At 34.7% G+C, this 23,931-nt stretch overlaps 1 protein-coding gene and 1 non-coding gene across 2 annotated transcripts; both read left to right on the plus strand.

The window, feature by feature from the left end:
* The first annotated feature begins 1,149 nt into the window (after positions 1-1,149).
* LOC120211792 (ethylene-responsive transcription factor TINY-like) lies at positions 1,150-2,037 on the plus strand. Its single transcript, XM_039210265.1, has one exon. The coding sequence runs from the start codon at positions 1,248-1,250 to the stop codon at positions 1,950-1,952; it is 705 nt and encodes a 234-aa protein (XP_039066196.1). The 5' UTR covers positions 1,150-1,247; the 3' UTR covers positions 1,953-2,037.
* A 6,318-nt stretch (positions 2,038-8,355) lies between these two features.
* On the plus strand, positions 8,356-8,437 carry TRNAS-GCU. Its single transcript has one exon. It is a non-coding gene; the product is annotated as a tRNA-Ser (tRNA).
* Positions 8,438-23,931: the final 15,494 nt, after the last annotated feature.

Below are 23,931 nucleotides of genomic sequence, written 5' to 3' on the forward strand. Positions count from 1 at the left end.
TTTTAATATATTATAATTTTGATTCTTTTTATTATTAATAAAATCTAGTTATCATTATTAAAAAAAAGTTTATTGACCCAGAGAATTTCCTCAACTCATACATAGATTTAGAATTGAAATTATACATTTTAAAACTCTAACCCAAAAAGTAAATGAGACATTGAATATGGTCAGTAGCAACCACGGCGCAGCTTCCTAAGGCCGGCGGCCCTGCCAGCTGTCTTAATTTTGTGAACCGAACCGAAACCCCGAACCTCCTACACTAGGAGGACCCTTCCTTTGTACCCTTTGACCCCGCCCCCTTAGCTTCTAGGTACTTCCCTAATAATACTTACTGTTTCAACATATATATATTAATTTTACTAATTTGTGTTATATAATAATAATAATGTGGTTAAATGTGATAGCTTCGTAATTAATGTTTGCTGCTGATGGTAATGACACTGATGAGGTTTGGAAAAGGTTAAATTCCCTTAAAGGACCCTATACTATATAAATCATTCTATTATACTTTAATTGCTTTTAAGAATAGTTTTTAAACTTTAACTCCTTCATAATTTCATAATCTTCTCCATGACCCTCCTATGCTAAAAGTTCGCAACTTTGTCAGCGTCAAGAAACATGTAAATTAGAAAGGCGTAATGTTAATATTAATCCTTAACATTTATTAAAACAATTATTTTTTTTCTGGAACATTCAACTCTAATATTTTATTTTAAGGTAAAAGGTTCTTACGATGATCAAATAGTCACTTTATCTTTTATTCATTTTTTTAGAGTATTTCGACCATTAATATCTCGTTTCAGAGTAAAAGACCCATATTTTATAACATTAACCATATGTTAATTAATGTTCTCATCAACATAGAGGCATTTTACTTCAAAATAAAATATCAGAGGTCAAAATACAACTAAAACAGAATAGATGATAAATTGATTATTTAGTCGAAATTAAGTACTAGAAATGATCAAGTTATATACAGTGACTACATCAACTGAAAATACATAATACAGGGGCCTTTTATAAAATTTGACCTTTAGAAAAGGCCAAAGCCAGGTCGGTGTTGTTTTATATGTACGCGTGTATCACTGCAGGCATCGCAATAAATACCCCATCCTTCTCCTCACAATCCAAGCTCTTTCACTCTGCTCATTGTACTCTGAGAAAATAAACAACAGATACATCCAAATCCTTGGTTTTCTCCTTGAACTTTTTGTAAGGTTTGTTGCTTTACATATACAGCAGCAATGGGTGACTCACCGAACTCAGAAACTGAGTCGAGCACGGTTAGCAACAACTCGTCGTCTACCGTTTCGATATCTACCTACGGCGTCGTAAAGAGATTGGGTACTGAACTGGGACCCGTCCCCAAGAGGGAGAAGCGTCAGAGGGACAGTAGCAAGCACCCGGTTTACCGCGGGGTCCGAATGCGGGCGTGGGGGAAATGGGTATCCGAAATCCGGGAGCCCCGAAAGAAGAATCGGATCTGGTTGGGAACGTTCGCCACTCCCGAAATGGCGGCGCGTGCACATGACGTGGCCGCTTTTAGCATCAAGGGCAACTCGACCATCCTCAACTTCCCTGAACTCGCCGAGTCGCTTCCCCGACCGCTTTCTAACTCGCCGCGTGACGTCCAAGCCGCCGCCACTAAAGCTGCCGCAATGGAGTTCTCGTGTATTAGCAATACCAGCAGTAACAATACCGAGTCCACGTCCCCTTACCCCTCTTTTTCTACGTCATCGTCGTCGTCGAATGCTGATGCCATGTCGACGCCGGAGGAACTGAGCGAGATAGTGGAACTCCCGAGTCTAGGGACGAGCTACGAATCGGCGGAGCCGGGGAACGAGTTAGTGTACGTGGACCGGTTCGACAGTTGGCTTTTTAATCCCGGTGGTATTCCTGGGTATTATGAAGAAAATTACGGGTATTTTGGGGACGAAATATCATTGTAAATACAAGAAAGTGTTAATACAACTGGGTTTGGTCCTTTACCATGGGATCAGTAATTCAAAACAATAACAAAATTCTCCTTCTCAATTTTTTGTTTTCACTAAACTGTCCTTTTTCAACATTTTTCCCTATGGGAAAGGGCAAAAAAGAAAATAACACATTGCTTATCAAATAATTCAAGATGCTTGCATTGTACTCACTTGTGCTTTGGGTTTTGGTTATAAGAATTTTCATTGAGTTTAAAGTTCAATCCGATTAAATTTCATAATAAAATAAATTGATTTGAATTTTAAATAGACCTGATAATTATTTTTCTTAGAGATTTCAAATTTAATTAGAATAAAATGATTGAAAAAAATATAATATATATTTAGTAAGGGTATAGTAAATAAAATAAAGGAAATATTGTAGTAGTTTAATAAATGGTCTGTTAGAGAAGGCTTATTCCTTTGTTAGCTGCATCTCAGCCACCGTATTTGTTTACTTCTCCTGTGTACTTATAAAATATTATTTACAAAATTATTTATTTTCACTAATAATATATTAAATAATATATATTAATATTAGTGAGTCCACGTTATCTCTACTTTGATTTTTTACTTTTTTTTTTACATTTTATGAATATTTTTAGCAATTGAAAATATAAATAATATATATTAATATTAGTGAGTCCACGTTATCTCTACTTTGATTTTTTACTTTTTTTTACATTTTATGAATATTTTTAGCAATTGAAAATATAAATAATATATATTAATATTAGTGAGTCCACGTTATCTCTACTTTGATTTTTTTCTTTTTTTTTTACATTTTATGAATATTTTTAGAAATTGAAAATATAATAAAAAAGTAAACATGTTTTTTATTCCATCCTATGTTATTATTTAGTTAAAATTAAAAAATAATACAGTAGTCAAACTCTATGACCCATTGCACAGCTGGAAGATGTGAGAGCAAAGGCAAAAACTATGTGTCCTTTCGAAATGATATATACAGGAATATTCATACTATATATTATATCATGCATTTTTTATAAATAAAAAAAAACTAACAACATTAACTATTACTATAGTATTAACATTTTTTTAAATAGAAAATGATGAGTTTATAATATATTAATAGTCGGATGATCATTTTGTAATTTTTTATAGTTGAGAAACTCAAGAAAACAACATCCTAAAATCAAGATACTATTTTATAACTTTTAATAATCGGTGAATTCAATAAAACATCGCCTTATAATTGGAAAACCATTTGTATACTTTATTTTTTGTAGAGATTTAATTTTCTCGTAATTGGTCTCGCACATGGAATTTTAATTACATCGTTGACCCCTGGTTTCGAAATGGAATTACTTGGGATTGAGAAATCACAACTCCATAGTGTCAATTCTGTTTTTACTTCATTAAATTCATAAAATAAATAAATAAAAATTGAAGAATTGTACTTAAAAATAGTTTATGATTACTTAAAGTGTCAAATTTGTTAAACCAAAGCATGCAAGATCAGATCCAGCTGCTATCACTGCCTACCATCTCTTGCATTAAGCTGGAAAAAGTTGAATTAGCAATATAGTATAAGGGTTTTTGTTACATTTAACCCCTAAACTTTCATTGGTGTGTAAAATGATATTTGAAAAAAACAATTAATAATATATGTCTTTCAATGTATCAACCTACCAAAAATGATAAAAAGTAGATGAAAATAGCCCAAAATAATAAAATCATGACACGTGCCGATAGGGGTTGGTTCAAGTGGTAAGCAGTTTCATATCGCTTAAGCAATATCTCAAGTTCGAATCCTTGTGTATGCAGAAAATTTCTATTAGAAGAATCACTCACCAAAACCAAGTAGATGAAAATTTTACGATGTTAAAACTTTGAAGTAATTGATACATACTTAATATTGCAAACTAAGGGATCAAATGTAATATTGATCTTATGTATGGTTATATTTTGGTTCAATATATTGAAAATGATAATACAAATCAGTTTTTAATAAATAAATTTAAATTTACACCTGAAAAATGATATTATTGAGATTAACGACTATAATTATATAATTTTAATTAGTAATAATTAAGTTTAGGGCACAATAATCCAGTAGGAACGCAATGCTTTTAAGTCTTTGTATTCAACATTGAAATTTAGCTAATCTATTTTCATATCCATCATTTTCTTCAACAATAATTTAACTCCTTTGAATCAAATTTGGATTTAAAAGTGACAATCATGGGGTTAGTAGAGTTATAGAAGCAGACAGCTTTATTAAAACGAAAAAAATATTTAAAATTACAATAAAAGTTTGTAATTATAAACGTCGATCAAATTTATAATTAGAACATTTTCTTGTAATTATTGACACAATAAACGAGTCACTTGAGATCATACAAGAATCATAAAATAAAAATGTTAAAAACCCATAAAAAATCAGAACACGAGATAGATATGAACATATTTGATTGCATCGACAAACAAACAATAACATGGGATCAAACTATTAAAAGATCTTTGACAATCTCAAATTAAAGCCGTGCATCGTAACAAAATTATCTATGAATACAAATAGCAAATCCAAATCTAGTCTAAGTATCTAAAGTAAGAAACATCAATATATATAAAAAAACTAATCGGGAGGACAATCCAACAGAAGGACAACTCACCTTAATACCTCATATCAAAGAACTGATAAGTAGAGACTGAGAAGCTTCAATTAAGCATATACCAGGAGAAAGAAATGAGGATGTTAAATACATTAAAACTGATAAGTAATTTGATATCGTTTAAGTAAAGTTATGAATTTGAATTCTTGTGTATGCAAAAAATTCTTATTGGAGATTCATCTCAAGTGTGCGACACCAGATTAGTTAAGACAACATTGAAACTGGTAAGAAAAAAAACTACATTAAAAGTAAAAGATAATTTCACAAATAATATTTAGATGATGTCAAATACTTTATTATTTATTTAGATTCGTATCTAATACATTAAAAGTAAAAGACAATTTCACAAATAACAATTAAATGATGTCAAATACTTTAGTATTATTTATTTTATTTTAAATCTATTATTTGACATCATTTGAAAACTAGTTTTTCCTATAGTCAGTAAATGAAATAATAATTTTATTTATTATTTATTATAAGAAAGGAAGGAAGAAACTTCCCATGGTGGTGTTCTATTGACATGTGTTCATCATTTAATTTAATTTTCCATTATAGGTACGGACATGGAACAAATGACAAAGTAATAATCATAGCTCTGAAACCTGACAGTACTTAAATTAAATTGGACAACGATGAGAGACAATGTACCTCTAGTTTTCATAAATGTTGGGTCAGGTCCTTCGTAATCAAATTCATCACATCTACTTATGATTTTTTTCAGACAAGTGCAATTTGTCTATTATTCCTATTTATGTCATTTTCACATCAAATTTTTAATTTTTATAACTTTTAACATAATGATAAATTTAATATTTAATATTTATATATTTATTTATTTATTTTTCTTGTCACATGTCATGTCCAGAACGTATAACATGCAAGTCCAAAGCTAATCGTTGAATCCATTGTACGTACCATATAGTACGTATTACACACCATAAACGATGCATGTTGTTACAAAACGAAATGCCAATTAATATGTTTCCATTGGCAAAATAATCATGGAATGCAAGGCAGCTGGCATATCTTAAATTTGGAAACTATTGGGGATAGAACTTATCACCTACTATATGTCCATGACCATGTCAATTGGACCACATGCCTGGCATGGGCATGCAAATATCATGTAAAAATAGATTTGACATAAAGTACTGTACATCAAAGCTATGAGATTTGAGAATGGACCAACACTAAACTTCCATATCCCCATTAAAATTTGCCGACCCAAACTAACATCATTTAATCAATCAATCAGCAATTGCAATCTTTCGTTTATCATGATTATGTTTTTGAACGTGCTCTTAAAAATGCGTACCCCATTATTTTTTGTTCTCTATTATTGGTTCTCTTATATTTGATTTTTTTAATTAATCATTGGTATCTGATTTATTGATTGACTAATCTGGGTACTGCAGAGGTGAAGGCGACCCTCCCAACCCAGTTTGTTCCATTCGTAAACGTCAATATTTAAACCACTGACCTTGTTTAAGGGACCTAGTGCCTCATCCCACTAGACCAACTGGTTGTTGGTAGAATTTGATTTTATTAATCGAATTCAAATAAGATAATATATAGATTTATTATAAAATAATTATTTTAATTCAAGTTATTTCATTTATAATATCTTAATATAAACTTCTAATATTATTTAAAGAATATAATGAAATCAATTAATAGTTGAAATATCTTTATTTGTTTAAAATATTTAGACATCAATTCTAATTAGAACGATGCAAGAAATTTTGGAGGTTATGAGATATTTATACACACATTAAATATTTTAAAAGATATGATAAATTTAAAATAGAACTGATCATACATATAAGTTGTAGCAGAAAATAGTGTGCTCATTGATATAATATTGATATCAAAATTATAAAAGGTAGTATATCTTCAAAGACTCTCAATCATTTGATAATAAAAGTTTATACTCTATGTACGTGATATTCAAACCCAAAACTTCAATGAATAACTGTTGTAGAATCGGACAAAGATAACGAAAGAACATAAGAATTTTAAAGAGGTTCGGCAATGTTCTTACGTCATCGGTGCCTGGGCGGCGCTAGAAGTTTTATTCAATATCCCATAGGTTTAGGTTACATCTCTATTTATAATAGAAAAACCTGGTACATAATTACATAATTAATCTTGTACCGTATCTTTATGAGCTATACCGAACAATAATAATAAATCTTTTAACAACCAAACTCAAATCTGAAATAGTATGGACTTGAAATTTTAAAACGTCCAACTGAACCACCCAGTGGCCATATATGACAGTAGATAGCTTTTTTTCATGGCCAAGTTGCATAGAAACGGTGGAACACGTTGGGTGGTGTCGGCCTTGTTTTAATGGCGACCAACACTAGAGGGGACCAAGGTTAAAATATATTAATATATATTGTCATGGAAGGAATAAAAATAGACTATATGATCAAGTAAGTCATTGAGGGACATAGTATAATCGACATGTCAGTCTAGCAACAGACTGCATATTCGGGATTGCATTAAAGTATAACTAGTGCATATGATGGGTACGATCTTATGTATCATATTCTGGATTGCACTAAAGTATAACTAGTGTAGATAGTAGGCACGACCTTATGTGTCATACTCGGGTTAGCACTACGGTACACATATTTGACTCGTGTACCTAGGGTCCTCAGGGTTTAAATTGGGTTATGGTTTATTGGTTAATAAATGGTAAACGGAAAAATAAGCTTACGAGCTTGTAGAATGAATGACAAGTATATGGATAAGAACTTTATATCCAATTATATCATGTTAATTTATGGTAACATGGTTGGAATGCAGGTAAAGTGATCACATTGCATTTAATATTATTACTCATTTATATTTATATGTTGCATTGATTTGAATATTTATATGATTGTCTCACTAAGTGTATACTTAGCGTGTTATGATTTTCATGCATAGGAAAAAGGAAGAAAAGGAGTAAGGAGCTGAGTTTGGCATCAATCACTAAAGAAATATTTACAGATAGCAATGATGACATCCTACTGTGTTCTAAAATTTCTAACTGGCATGTATATGAGAATGAAATGTCTGTAATTTCTTAATATAGCTATTATTAGGTAAAATTGAAAATCGATACACGTTTTCAACTCCAATTGGTTAAATTACTAGACGGATTGAGGAAATTATCTGATTTGGTAAACAACAAAATAAGCCTGGAAAGTCGTTTAAAGAGCTTGATTATCTTCTCGTGGGATGTGTAGGTATTTTGCAATGTTCTTTTTATAATCTCGTGTCAATACAATGTGTAGTATATGATAAAAGATTTTTAACCAATTGACAATGAATGTTTATACCTTTGATATATACGGTGCTCGAAGTCGGGACCTCAAAGGATAACAAATTCCTTAATCACTAAGGTTGTTTAGTTTGTGTGATAGTTTGCAATGTTGACTAACCCTATACTGCTATGGTATAAGCAATGGTAAGGTAATATTGAGCTTTGTAAATGTAATGGTGAAAATTAATGGGAGAGTTGAGCTAACCTTGGAAATTGATGTTCCTTAGGTAGAAACAATGAGGAAGAAATGGTTAGTTGAAGCAAACACTGCTTTGTACATATGGGAAGGGCTTTGTCGCTGTAAGCCATCTTGAACCCTGCTAGCAAGCCCATTAATAGCTTCAGAACCGACTACAAGTTCGAAAACATTCTAATTTTTTGCTTCATTTAGTCTTCAATATAAGTAGACATTATCATCAACAATGTCGCTTTGTCCGAGTGGTTAAGGCGTGTGCCTGCTAAGTACATGGGGTTCCCCCGCGAGAGTTCGAATCTCTCAGGCGACGAATTTTTTTTTTTAATAACCAATCCAGAACTATGGTTGAATTTGAAATTTAATCCTTACTCTTTAATTTGATTATTACATTTGAAAAAAAAACATGCAGCATTCTATAATTAACTATTTACACCAATCAATAATATTAGAATACTAAAAAGGGGCTAAAATATACAAAGTATAGTGATTAGATCTTAAATTTAAACATAGTAAATAGGTAAAATCATAATTTCACCTAAATTTGTCATACTAAAAGAATTCTCTGCATGACGATTGAGAGCTCAGCTCTGAACTATGGTTGGATATAAGGCTTCAGTATTGGCTATCGTTATAAAATCGGCTCAAATAAATCTCTCTACTATTAGATGGATTAATTTAATGTATGTACTAATAAAATGCATACTATAAAACTAAATCTTAATAGGCTTAAAATTTATTGTTTTAATAGCGAGTATTTTTGGGAGGTTGTCTGATAGAATTGTTGGGGGTTTAGAGAGAATTTAAGGAAGTGCAGAAAATGGTGCTGAGTTATCCTTTTGGTTGAGAATGTTGCGTGTGAAAGAAGTTGGTCATGTCTTGGATGCTTTTTATAGGACTGAAGAGAAGTTTTTGAGGCAAAAGTCTAGGGTCCAATTTAACAAGGACAAGGATCAAAGTTTTTCTTATTTCTTTAGGCAAGTGGCTGTTAGGCAAAAGTTTAATTTGATTCAGGTCTTGCAGGATGTTCAGGGGCGCAAGTTTGAGGATATTTTTGTGTAGAACTGATTGACAAGCGTTGTAATTGTCAAATAATTATTCATTTTTCTCGAATAATTATGCTAAGAACGTAGTATAGAGAAGAAGGGTGTCGATTCACAGGGATTCGAAAATTTCTAATATCAATCTGAATTGATCTTTAACTAAGAAATCTGTAAAACAAGAAAATTAATAGAAAAAGGGGTTTCGAAAAACAAAGTAAACCAAATAAATAAAATTAAATCAAAGCAATAAAAATAAGATAAGTAAATTGTAAAAGAATAATTAAGATAACGGATAGTCTCTAGCTTCACTTCGTCTCAATCTGTCTCGATCACTAAAATAAATTTTACTTCTAATACTTGCCGGTTACAGTTTACAAGGCTCAAACCTTGTAACTTGCTCTTCTCTCTCTGGTGAACTAATTACCAAAGCCAATCTTTGAAATTTAACCCTTGTTTGGATTAATATCGAATATCGATATTAACACCAATGATGGTTAGGAACTGGAAAAGTTCGTGCTCGGATTATGATGTCTCGATGAGAATAAAACCCGATCTTGATTTCCCTTAGCGGATCACCGCTAAGATTGTTCTTAAGGAATTGAATTTGCTACAAGCCAATTCTCCAACCCAACTGTAAATCACAACGTCGATCAAACCAACTGCGCACTTTGGATTGAAGAAATTGAGATGCCTAAAGAAAGGTTGATTGTCTCCCCTTGTCTGTTGAAAATCAAGAAAGAAATATGAAGATATGAAGCGCTTTTGCAATTCTCACGATAATGGATCGAGTATTCGCTCAGCTATCAGCTAAAAGAAAATTTAGCCAAGCATGATAGAGATCATGCTTGGCTATCATGCTTGGCGTGTAGAAGAGAATAAGAAGAAAAAAATATTTTTTATTAAACTGAAAACCTAAAAGCAAAAGAAAAGCCATAATCAGTTATATAATGAATTCTAAACTTGCACTTATACATTTCTCAAGTTTCACCCCTAGGAGTATTTATAATCTTGAGTTAACCTAATGAAAATAAAATATTAACTCTTAAAATATTCTAACTCTTAATTCTAACGAACTAAAAATCCTAATCAATAAATATTAAAAATCCTAAATAAAAATTATATGCAAACTAAATTCCTAATAAAATAAAAAAATATCAAATGTTTGAATTCAATTACAACTTTTAAATTCCTAAAGAATTATGGTTCGCCTTGCTTTCCTCATTTGATTTTGCTACTTGGATTATTTAATCAGAGTTTGTGCTTGGATCGAACTTTCAATCTATTTGGCGTCGACTTTTCTTGAATAAATAGAAAAATCCGTGTGATTCGTATTTTAATTGTTATTTCCTATAAAATAGAGTCTTGCATAAATTTAAATAAAAAAACAACCCAAATTAGTACTATAAAAAGAGATAACATGGATCAATTAATAACAAAATATTAACCAAATAAAACACTCATCACTAATCCAACACTTTTCAGAAACTCTTGGTTCTGTTGAAACTAATGTGGATCCTATTTCTGATGAGTTTCTGTTGATTTAAAATATAGTCTGACTGCTCATGTGACGTCGAAGGAGATAAAAGACGTATTGTTCTCTATGAATGATAATAAAGTCTCTGGTCCGAATGGGTCCCCTATAAGTTTCTTTCAGCTTGCCTGGAAAATTGTCGGTAATGATTTTATTAGTGCTAAGAAATACTTCTTTTTGTCACATTCTTTGCCTGTCGGTTTTAGCTCTGCCATTATTACATTTGTCCCGAAAGTTACTTCTCCTCTGTTAGCTTCCGATTTTAGACCCATTTTGTAATGTTCCACTGTGTACAAATATATTATAAAGATCCTTGCTAATAGAATGAAGTTGGGTCTGCCTTCGCTAATTTTTGCCAAATCAAAGTGTCTTTCTTGCTGGGAGGGATTTAGTGGAGAATATTTCACTTGCTCATGAGTTGGTGAGTGGTTATGGGAGGAAGCATTTATCTGCTCGTAATGCAATTAAATTTGATCTTAGGAAGGCTTTCGATTCTCTCGGTTGAAATTTTGTCTTCCAAGTATTTAAGGTGTTAGGTTTCCCTACTCAATTTAGGGTGTGGGTCCATGCTTGCATTACTCATTCTATGCTCTCAATTTGTTTTAATGACAGCCTTGTGAGATATTTTTTGGGCAAAGGGTGTTAAGTAGGAGATCCTTTGTCTCGCTACATCTTTTTACTGGTTGTGCTTTTTCCAGTCAGGTTTGGATGGAAATGATGTAACCCTGTGAGGCTAATATGCCAATTTCGGGCAATGGTGAGCTGGGTCCAAGTTAATGGTAAGAAAGAGTCGCTAAGGGTTGTTATTATTTGGTTGGCTTGGTGTTGTTACCTATTGTCGGAAACGTCTTTCGGTTGTGCCCCGGAATTGGGCTTCGACTTGGATTAAATGAATTGGAGTCGCCACCGACCACTTTAAAACGAATTTAGGTGGGCCGGATACCATCTTACCTGATCTGCGTCGTACCAGAAACGTGTCGGGTTCGGGAGTCGGTTACGGTCAAGGAAGGATTAGCACCCTTGAACCGCCCTTTCGGTACCAATTAATTTGTCGGTTGTCTTTAATTGCGAAAATTAGAATTTAAATTAAAATTAAATTCATTCGATCCGAATTACTTACCATTTGATCGGCTGAAATCATGACTGAAACAAAATACGTTAGATAAAAAGCGAAAACAAAATGCTAATAAATAAAAAAAATATAAAAAATAATAATAAATATGAAAGAAATAATAAATAATAAAAGGTTAAATTTAAAAAAAATATTTAAAAAGTAAAATAAAAAATAAAGATAAAATTTAGGATCAAATTGGAACAAATTGAGCTTAATGAATTAGAGAATGAACTGCAAAAGAACAAATAAAAAGTTAGGGGACCAATTCACAGAATATAAAAAAAATATAAATAGGGACCAAATTGATTAAATCAGAAATATGGAGGCCAATTTACAAGTAGTGACCAAATTGAACTGCGACTCAAAATGATAGGGACTGCGGAAAGGATTTAAGAATCCTTTATTTGCACACTGGTCCATCGTATATAAATGCCCAAACACACCCTTTCTCAGCTCATTTCCACCATTTCCTCACAGATTCTTCTCTCAAACGAGAGAAGGCTCTGAAGCCCTCTCCCTTGGCGATTCCGACCACCTACCGACGCTGTCCACAACCGCCGACGGCCGCCGCGAGCGGCGGCCGAAAAAACCAAAGCCCCTCAAAATACTCCTCTCCACCCCGTAAACCTAAATATGTGACTCAAAAACACAAAACATGCCCCTACCGGCGTAGATCTAGGCGTAAATATTCGATTTTTACCCTTAAAACCCTTCGTATCCCGACGTTTTTCGTTCCTCACGGTGGTGCTTTTCCTCGCGCCAAGAGTTTCGATCCTTCCTTTGATATATTTTGCTTTGTATCTTGGATGTATTTGGTAGTTGTGGTTTGATGGGTTTTTGATGTCTTCTGGTTTCTGGTTTTTGTGACTCTGATGTACTGTTGGCTTCAGTTTTTACTTGTTGTTGGTTTGAACTCTTGGTTTACTGTTGATCCGTTGTGGGTTCTCCTTGATCTTGTTTTGGTTATTTGGTTTACTGTGTTTATGCTTCTGAGATTTGCGTGGCCCCCCCCTCCCTGATGGCCGTGGTGGGATATTTATACCCACCCCACCGGGGGTCTGCTCCGATGATAACGGTAACGTGCTCATGGTTAGTTGGCCGGGGATTTCGGGATGGGTCAGTCCCGATCTCCTCAGCCGGAAATCTCGGTGGCCGGTGTGACTGACCCTTGACCTCCTTGGCTTACGCTGCGCCTGTTTGAACATACGTTGGAACCCTAATCTGAGCTCTGGGCTGGATCAGGCCCTCGAGACTTATTGGACTGTTTGGACCCTCAAAAAACATAAAAAGAAAATAATAAAAAGAAAATAAATAATAATAATACTGATATAATATAAATTATATAATACATATATTTCAAAAATATTTTTTAAACTATATATTATATTTAAAAAAGTTTTCAAAACTATATTATATAGTTTTCAAAATGTTTTAAAAATATTATATAAGTTTTAAAAAACGTTTTTAAAACTATATATTATATAATTTATTCAAAAATGTTTTTAAAACTATATATTATATAAGTTTTTAAAATGATTTTAAAACTATATGTTATATATTTTCTAAAATGTTTTAAAAACTATATGTTATATAGTTTTCAAAAAATATTTTAAAAAACTATATATTACCTATATTTTCAAAATGTTTTCTTTTTAAAAAACTATATATTATATATATATTTTCAAAAACCGTTTGCAAACCATATAATATATATAAGGTATATATGTATAAAATAATAATAAAAAATATGGACGAAAATTAGTGTCTACAGCTGCCCCTCTTTATCCTTTTTCGTGGAACGAAAAATAGGACAAAGACAAAAAGACACAAATTTTCGTTCGGTGGAGTTGAAGAATAACTCCCTGTCGAATTGAGTTGTAGATGGTTCCTCCGTCGTGAAGTCGAGTCCATATTGAAATGATATGGAATTGAAGCTGCAATTCGGAATTTGAATCTGGATGTGGCTTCTCATTTCCAAATTGCAGTCAACTTCGGTCTTCTTCTCGGTTTAAAGATCTGGGTTGGAAAATTCGACTTGAATGTAGTCTCTTGACTCCACCCTATGGTTGATAGGCCCTCGAGCTGAATAAAATCGAACTCCGAAGGTCTTCGTTGACAAATAGCTTTTCTCGTCTTAAGCTATACTGCCGGAAAAACGGTTTATTGTCACTAAGGCACGGTTAACCCAGGTGTTATTCTCGACTTGAAAACCTCGATTACAGCCGGACAGGAGTGTGATTCTGATTAGAATCGAACTCGACAGTTTTATTGACAGATAGCCCTTCTTGCATTGAGCTATTATGTAAGCTTGATTTGCCTCTAAGTTGATCCCGGAGGTCTTTAGCAGATAGCCCTTCTCGACTTAAGCTATGTTGCAAATGATGTGCCTTGGAGCTGAGCGGAGTCGAACTCGAAGGTCTTTTGGTCACAGATAACCCTTCTAGCCTTGAGTTATGCTGTAAATGATGTGCCCTCGAAGCTGAGTGTAATCGAACTCGGGGGTCTTTGGCAGATAGCCCTTCTCGACTTAAGCTATGCTGCAAATGATGTGCCTTGGAGCTGAGCGTAGTCGAACTCGAAGGTTTTTTGGTCACAGATAACCCTTCTAGCCTTGAGTTATGCTGTAAATGATGTGCCCTCGAAGCTGAGTGTAATCGAACTCGGGGGTCTTTGGCAGATAGCCCTTCTCGACTTAAGCTATGCTGCAAATGATGTGCCTTGGAGCTGAGCGTAGTCGAACTCGAAGGTCTTTTGGTCACAGATAACCCTTCTAGCCTTGAGTTATGCTGTAAATGATGTGCCCTCGAAGCTGAGTGTAATCGAACTCGGGGGTCTTTGGCAGATAGCCCTTCTCGACTTAAGCTATGCTGCAAATGATGTGCCTAGGAGCTGAGCGTAGTCGAACTCAAAGGTCTTTTGGTCACAGATAACCCTTCTAGCCTTGAGTTATGCTGTAAATGTTATGCCCTTGAAGCTGAGTGTAATCGAACTTAAGGGTCTTTGGCAGATAGCCCTTCTCGACTTAAGCTATTCTGCAAATGATGTGCCTTGGAGCTGAGCGTAGTCGAACTCGAAGGTCTTGGTGGCAGGAAGCCCTTCTGGCCTTGAGCTAAGCTGCAAATAGTTTGTTTAAAAATGGCTTCCCTTTACGGGTCGAAAACGGTCATGATTCTTCCGGTGGTTCCCCTAAGCTGGTCTGGGAAAACCTACTGATAAATTCTGACAGTCGGATATCTTCCGTCGTGGAATTGAAATCTGGCTTAAAAGTGTTAACTGAAAACATGTTGCTCCTGGTTGAGTTGAGCTGAACTGAATTTGATTTGAATTGGTTCTCGAACCCATCTGAAATTGGTTCTGAGATCTGTATATATGTAAAGTCGGTTGAGGTGTTCTTCTGCTGAGAGTTACACCATCGTTCTTTAAAGGTGCTTGCAAGTCGAGTAACCTTCATCCTGAGTCGAAGCTTGACTCTGAAAGCTGCAAAATTATGTATGCTAAAATGATGAATGTGATGCACCTAAGTATGTCTAAGATGCATGCAACATGAATAAATTATGTGTTATTTCTTGGATGGAGTCTCGTGCTTTGCCTGCCAATCTGGTCCATGGAGTCGATCGTGCCCCATTTGCTTCTCGAGCTTGGGCTTTACCACATTTCACATCTGAGATTGTTCTGTTTGAAAACGTTTTTTCCTTTTTCTTGTTTTAGGAGAGAGATGATAAAATGTTGTAAAGTTGTTCGCAATTGAATCAAATTGTAAATGTGAGTTCAAAAAATCAAAGGAATCAAGAGCTCTTTTAATGCTTTCAGAGTTACAAATCTTTGACAAATGTTCAAAGGGACGAGTCGGCTTTAGGTTGGCCTCCTTTCTATGGTTTTTGGTAAAAAATGTCATTTTTTTTAAAATATCGCAACATGCTTTGGCACTTTAATTGGGTGCGGACAAAATGACGCAACTAGCATGATCAATTACTAGACCTTTTATCTCAGTCCTCTGAAATCTTTCATTTGTTCAAGCTTTGTAGGCTCTTCCAACAAAGGCAGTGCAAAAACATATCAGTCAAAAAATGAAATTCTTGAGTGCTCGTGTGTAGTTGACTATAACAGGTGTTCCTTAACTCCCTTAGTCCATTTTACCGAAAATTTCTTAGATAAATTTGATTTAATTTGTCATTATCTGGCTAGCTGAATCCATAAAGCCGGGGCATTTAACCAATTGCCTTAGAGGGACAACTTAACATTATAATCACTCTTATCAAGTCAACTGAAGGGTTCATCTCATCACAGAGTCTTCAACCTGACAAGAGCAGTGGAGCAAACACCGAATTGCCAAGTGCCGAGCAATGTCATGGTTTGAACGTAATCTACTCATAAGGCCAGGGCTTTCAAGTTTCCTCTATAACCAATTGCCTTAGCGGAATAGCTCAGTTTTTACGGATTTAATTTCCTAAGATTGTCAAGAAGAACCTGTTATAGCCTAGGTGTTTTTGAAATTCAAGGAATCTCATCTTTAGAGTTCAATTTTCAAGCAACTGACCTAAACTGGATTCACCTACTCGACTCTTTCATTTGTAAAGATCATCATCGTCATTGAACGTCTTAAATAACAAACATAGTAATTGTCATATGCAAATGATGCCCCATGTCGTCCGCACCTTATGAAAGGAAAAGGGTATATTGGTTAATTACAAGAGCGGGTATGGTGTTTGAGGGTATATTCTGGATAAGGTCAAAGTCCTTGTTTTAAATCATACTTCGTCAAAGATTCGTAACTTTGAACCGTTTACAGTTTCTTAATTCAAATGATATGCAAAGAATTACAAATTTGCAAATATGATCCATTGCTTAACATCTTTTAAAGTAACATAAATTTGATTAAAATGTCTTTACAAAAACTTGAGAAAAAAATGGAAGAAAAACAAAGTCAAACAGAATGCCTCAAATGAAATTCTTCACTTGGATGCCCCCAAGTTGTTGAAGTCAATCCAGTTTCTGGTTACGCATCTTTTGTACAACCCTCTTAAATGCGTAACAGTTCTCAATTGTGTGCCCTGGGACTCCGCCGTGATATTCACAATACGCATTCTCATCATACCACTTGGGTATGGGGGCTTCATGGGTTCTACTGGATATGGACCACATGGGTGTCAAGAATTACTGGCAAGCTCTTTGTATGGGGGGTCGAAATGTTCCCTTTCTCTCCTGGAATCTTGTTTAGAAGTACCTAACGGTACAGCTCAGTTTTGGGCTGGAGATGTAACACCTTTGCTGGAGTTTGATGTTGTTAACCTCTCCATCCCTCTCCCTCATAGGAGGCTTCTTACTGGCTTCCCCATCCTTAATTTTGCCTTGCTTTATGGCCGACTCAATCATTTCTCCGGCCATAACCAAGTCTGAAAAGCTTCCTGATGTGATCGCCACCAGATGCCCGAAGTAGCCTTCAGAGTCTGTACGAAAAGTTCCGAGTTTCCTTTTCATCTAACGGTGGATGAACTTGCACAGCCAAGTCCCTCCATTTTTGTGCGTACTGCCTGAACTCTCGTTATGCCTTCCATGTTTTGTAGCATAACTCGATCTGGCCTTATATCATTGTTATGCTTGTATTGTTCCAGAAATGACTTGGCCAGTCCTTCCAGGTCTTGATGTTTGATCGGCTTAGCTGGTTGTACCACCGAATGGCTGAGCCCGACAGACTATCCTGAAAGCAGTGGATCAGGAGTTGGTCGTTTCCTCCATATCCTGTCATCTTTCGGCAGAACATGGTGTGAGCGGATGGGCAACTATTCCCGTCAAACTTCTCGAACTCCGGGACTTAAATTTCGGGGGAGAACCAAGTCTGGGACTAGACTAAGTCCGTTGCATCGATTCATGGTCACGTCACTTCTTTGACTATATTCATTTGGTCCTCCAATTGTTTGATTTTTTCCTCCATCTCCCGCTTTTTCCTCTCATCCAAATCCGGTACTGGTAATAACCTGGATTGTTCTTAGGGTTAAACAGAGGACAAGGGCTTTGATTTTGCAGCAGATGATCCCCTCGAAGTTCTGGTAAGATTTCAGGTGAGATAACCACTTGTGGGGGGTTGTATAGTTACCACTTCGATGAACCTGCCCCAGCGCACTGGTCTGTTGTAGGCCAATTAACTTGGCAACGATCTGCAACCAATGACTCTTGGTTCTTTGTGATTGTTTCTAGAGTATTTCGACTGTTCTGGTTTATTTTGTCTTCTAGCTCCTTTGTAGTTTTAACATATTCTCCTCGATTTGTGTAATTCTGGCTTCCATCCTCTTCTTCTTCAAACGAGTGTTATGTGGATGGGGTGTGTCCAACTTGAGGTGGTGTATCCAGTATTTACTCCTTTTGATGAGACATGTATATATTAGTTAATGTGAATGCAAAGAAAATAACAAAATGCAAAGAAAATAAGCAAAATGTATAAATATGTGAGCATGAAATGTCCGAGGCATTGATCCAAAAAATGTGCCTGTTATTCTGAATAACCCTTATTGGTGACAAAGTGTTACGTCTGAAGAGACAAAAAAACTCTTTTTGATGGTACAAATCTTGTACATCTTCTGACAAGTTAATTCGTCTTTTGCACTAGTTGAATATCCTGTCGCACCATTCCGGCTCCTTTGGCTAAAATGTGCAAATAATGAGATGCTTGCCCAAAAAAAAAAAGATCTCGAAGGACTGCATCTTCGACTTTCACTTTCTACCGAGCTTGTTTCTAACGAAAGTGTCATTGGAGCCCTTTATCCGAAGTTATCGACTTGTTTCTAGAATTTGTCAATATGGTCTGCGGCTTAGCTGGGGTTTCGCCACTTGTTATCGTAGTTTTCAAAAGGAGCGTCTGGGTCATGACCTTTCCTCGTATTGCCCCTGCAACTTTACCTTCGTATTCTTTGACCACGGTTTGGACTTCGTTTTTTATCTCTTTATATAACCCATTTGTCCATTAATGCAGATTCATGTTTTAACAAACACATTTTTTGTGGATCACATCGTTTTAAATGATGCAAACAATGAACACAAAATAAAAGAGAACAAAAAATGAAAGCGTTAGTGAGGTAAATCAAAATAAAAAAAAAAAAATGAAAAATCCTACCCCATATGATATCTACCCCTGCTTTAATTCTACCCGGACATGATCTCTATTCCGCATGCTGATTTCAAACAAATCCTAACCGCATATTTCTAGTTCGCATGCTTTGAACAGAAAATAAAGCAGGAAACAAAGCATCCTAGGGTTTGGAATGAGGTCTTGGGGTGGGCTCTAATTCCCTGTACTCTCCCGGTTTAGGTTCTAAAAAACGGTACTCGAGTTCTCCTTGCCGGTGCCCCCTTGGGCTTGCCAGACCCTTAGTCCTAAGCTCATTACAAGCTTGTGTGGACTAAGTTAAACTCGAGAGGACACATTCCCTTATGCCCATACGGTGAATAAATTCACACGAAGACATAAGGTATATGAATCCCGAAGGCTACTTGCTAGGCATATGCGGTGAATAAATTCACACGAATGCGTCGCTTTCACCCCCACTTAAAAGGGTTCGGAGCTCGGGTTTAGAGCTTAGAGATGACAATTTTGAAAAAAATCTGAAATCATTAAAAAACATCAGTACAACTATTTATTTGAAACAAAATAATCAAAGGTAAATAATTGGAATCGAATAGATAAATTAAAATTTAAATTTACAATTTTCGCATAAAAAGACAACGAAAAATTAATTCTGGCCTGACTCACTTACCTATCCCCAGCGGAGTCGCCATGCTGTCGGAAACGTCTTTCGGTTGTGCCCCGGAATTGGGCTTCGACTTGGATTAAATGAATTGGAGTCGCCACCGACCACTTTAAAACGAATTTAGGTGGGCCGGATACCATCTTACCTGATCTGCGTCGTACCAGAAACGTGTCGGGTTCGGGAGTCGGTTACGGTCAAGGAAGGATTAGCACCCTTGAACCACCCTTTCGGTACCAATTAATTTGTCGGTTGTCTTTAATTGCGAAAATTAGAATTTAAATTAAAATTAAATTCATTCGATCCGAATTACTTACCATTTGATCGGCTGAAATCATGACTGAAACAAAATACGTTAGATAAAAAGCGAAAACAAAATGCTAATAAATAAAAAAAATATAAAAAATAATAATAAATATGAAAGAAAGAAATAATAAAATAATAAAAGGTTAAATTTAAAAAAAAATATTTAAAAAGTAAAATAAAAAAATAAAGATAAAATTTAGGATCAAATTGGAACAAATTGAGCTTAATGAATTAGAGAATGAACTGCAAAAGAACAAATAAAAAGTTAGGGGACCAATTCACAGAATATAAAAAAAATATAAATAGGGACCAAATTGATTAAATCAGAAATATGGAGGCCAATTTACAAGTAGTGACCAAATTGAACTGCGACTCAAAATGATAGGGACTGCGGAAAGGATTTAAGAATCCTTTATTTGCACACTGGTCCATCGTATATAAATGCCCAAACACACCCTTTCTCAGCTCATTTCCACCATTTCCTCACAGATTCTTCTCTCAAACGAGAGAAGGCTCTGAAGCCCTCTCCCTTGGCGATTCCGACCACCTACCGACGCTGTCCACAACCGCCGACGGCCGCCGCGAGCAGCGGCCGAAAAAACCAAAGCCCCTCAAAATACTCCTCTCCACCCCGTAAACCTAAATATGTGACTCAAAACACAAAACATGCCCTACCGGCGTAGATCTAGGCGTAAATATTCGATTTTTACCCTTAAAACCCTTCGTATCCCGACGTTTTTCGTTCCTCACGGTGGTGCTTTTCCTCGCGCCAAGAGTTTCGATCCTTCCTTTGATATATTTTGCTTTGTATCTTGGATGTATTTGGTAGTTGTGGTTTGATGGGTTTTTGATGTCTTCTGGTTTCTGGTTTTTGTGACTCTGATGTACTGTTGGCTTCAGTTTTTACTTGTTGTTGGTTTGAACTCTTGGTTTACTGTTGATCCGTTGTGGTTCTCCTTGATCTTGTTTTGGTTATTTGGTTTACTGTGTTTATGCTTCTGAGATTTGCGTGGCCCCCCCTCCCTGATGGCCGTGGTGGGATATTATACCCACCCCACCGGGGGTCTGCTCCGATGATAACGGTAACGTGCTCATGGTTAGTTGGCCGGGGATTTCGGGATGGGTCAGTCCCGATCTCCTCAGCCGGAAATCTCGGTGGCCGGTGTGACTGACCCTTGACCTCCTTGGCTTACGCTGCGCCTGTTTGAACATACGTTGGAACCCTAATCTGAGCTCTGGGCTGGATCAGGCCCTCGAGACTTATTGGACTGTTTGGACCCTCAAAAAACATAAAAAGAAAATAATAAAAAGAAAATAAATAATAATAATACTGATATAATATAAATTATATAATACATATATTTCAAAAATATTTTTTAAACTATATATTATATTTAAAAAAGTTTTCAAAACTATATTATATAGTTTTCAAAATGTTTTAAAAATATTATATAAGTTTTAAAAAACGTTTTTAAAACTATATATATATAATTTATTCAAAAATGTTTTTAAAACTATATATAATAAGTTTTTAAAATGATTTAAAACTATATGTTATATATATTTCTAAAATGTTTTAAAAACTATATGTATATAGTTTTCAAAAAATATTTTAAAAAACTATATATTACCCATATTTTCAAAATGTTTCTTTTTAAAAAACTATATATTATATATATATTTTCAAAAACCGTTTGCAAACCATATAATATATATAAGGTATATATGTATAAAATAATAATAAAAAATATGGACGAAAATTAGTGTCTACACCTATATAGTATTTGTTAGGAGAGGAATGGTCATTTACATGGGGCTGGTTCAAGACACGTTACTGGATATCATGTATGCAGTTAGATTGAAATTAATGGGTTGTACAAAGGTTATTCTCTCCTCCCCTACTCTCGCAGTTGAATGAGATTTGTTATAGTTTTTCCTTTCTGCTCTAGTTATAGTTCGGAGCTGCTCACGAGATTTTTCGAGTCGAATATTTATCATGGTTTGACTGAATTGATCTCGAATAACTCGTGATCTATCTTGTCTCATTTACAGTCCTATATTTCACCCTCAAAATAATAGATATATAATATATTTATTCATCATTAATTATAATGTTTTTTAAGAACTTTTACAAATTAATATAGTTTATTATATTTTATTCTATTGAAATTAAGGTTGATAAACCGACAAGTGGACAACACGTCAACAATTTGTAAATTTTAAAAATTATAATGATATCAAAGTAAATAATAATAAAAAGAAAAATAAACACACATAGGGATGACAAACGCGTGGGTCGGGTGCGGATACCCCCTCTCCATCCCCATACCCACTTAATATTTTCAAATCCACCACCCGTCCACCACCCATGATGGGTAAAATTTTTCAAATACACATCTGCTCACGCGGGTACATTCTCAAATCCATCCACACACCCACTACCCAACTGGAGACGTATTCGACTAGATCCGCCTGACAGCAACCTTAAAGTTATACATAAGCAACAAACATAAAACAAACACGCCCATTAAGAAACATAATAAAATAAACCAATGACTATTTGAGTTAAGTGTTAACATAGATCTTAAAGTACATAAAACACGATAATAAAAGACATAATTAAAGCCTAGAAACATAAATGACAAACACATAATATTTTTGTTCTTTGGTATACATAAATGACAAACCCTAAAATTATACCTAAATTTATAATGGTCCAAAATTTAATGGGTATTTAGTGGGTGGACGGATGTGGGGCGGGCGGATGCGGGGTGGGTAAGGTCTCAAACCCATCACCTGCCCACTATCCGCGACGGGTACTACTTTCTAAATCTACATCCGCCCACTACCCACTAAAATTATACACATCCATGCCCCAATTGAAACGGGTATAGTACGGACTCCACAAAATTGTACCCGTTTGTCATCCCTACACACATTTTCTCTTAATTTTCTCCCGACTTCTTTTTCATTCCCCTTTTCTCTGAAACTTGATTCTCTCAAAATTACAATGCAGATATTCATTCTTCTCTTTTCCTTCCCCCCATCGATTTTGTTTTTCAAACACAACCACAATACAGACAGAAAGATCATCAAATAGGCGATTATTAGAAATTTCAATCTTCGATATTTGAGGGGAAAAGAGGTACTTCTCTATTTCCATAACTTCCTTTACATTTTTGTTTTGCAGTTTTACCAATTGGTTGTGATTTTGTAGAGAGATTTAATAGAAAAATAAGTTTGCAGAAGAAAATTATGGCGATTTTATCAAAACCATTCTTAAATTTAATTTTTCTTCTTTTGCATGCCCTAAACACGTCTTATATGAATTTCGTCATGTTAAGTAATATATCCATATCGAACGCTGATACGACGAGGAGTTATTCCGAAATGCTTCATGTAGTTGCAAACAGTTTTTCATTTAGAGACAGGTAGCCCCTGTAAACAAATCAAACGTTCAACGAATCGTTTGTTTAATCTTTCGTGTTTGTTCGGTTAAATTTAATCAAACGAATGTAAATATACATTTATTTAAGTTCGTTCGATTCTTTTATAGGCATAGATACAGTACCCGTCTAATCTTGTGTTTAGATATCCAATGATGGTATTCCAAGGACGAAATCGTATCAAAACGAAAATCTAATGATTATAGAGCTAGGAAAGGTTTAATTGCAGTCTTAATCCATCAACTATGTTGAAATTTTGAGATTTGATCTGAATACTTTAATTTAACATAGTTTGATGTCTCTACTTCTATAATGTTATTACTAGGTCCACGATGATATATATATATCTACTTTAACATGGGATTTGATTAATACGTACAGTTATTATTGATTTAATATGATTGATTAAATTTTTACTTAACTCTAATTGTGAAAGAATAATAATAAAAATGTTTTTTTATCACTTTTACGATAATAATTAAGGTGTTATCCATTTGGGATTACTGACAATATTACAAAAGTAAATTACTTAACTGATTGAATCTTGTTTTGATTGACATTGTTACTATTGTAATAGCATCATAAAACAATAAAGACAACGGCGGCGACGGTAAAAGTGACGAAGGCA

Source organism: Hibiscus syriacus, unplaced genomic scaffold (genome assembly GCF_006381635.1).
Source record: "Hibiscus syriacus cultivar Baekdansim isolate YM2019G1 unplaced genomic scaffold, ASM638163v2 tig00109987_pilon, whole genome shotgun sequence".
NCBI classification, from domain to species: domain Eukaryota; kingdom Viridiplantae; phylum Streptophyta; class Magnoliopsida; order Malvales; family Malvaceae; genus Hibiscus; species Hibiscus syriacus.

Coding starts and splice junctions, on each gene's coding strand:
- LOC120211792 (XM_039210265.1), top strand. CDS start 1,248: ATGGGTGACTCACCGAACTCAGAAACTGAGTCGAGCACGGTTAGCAAC.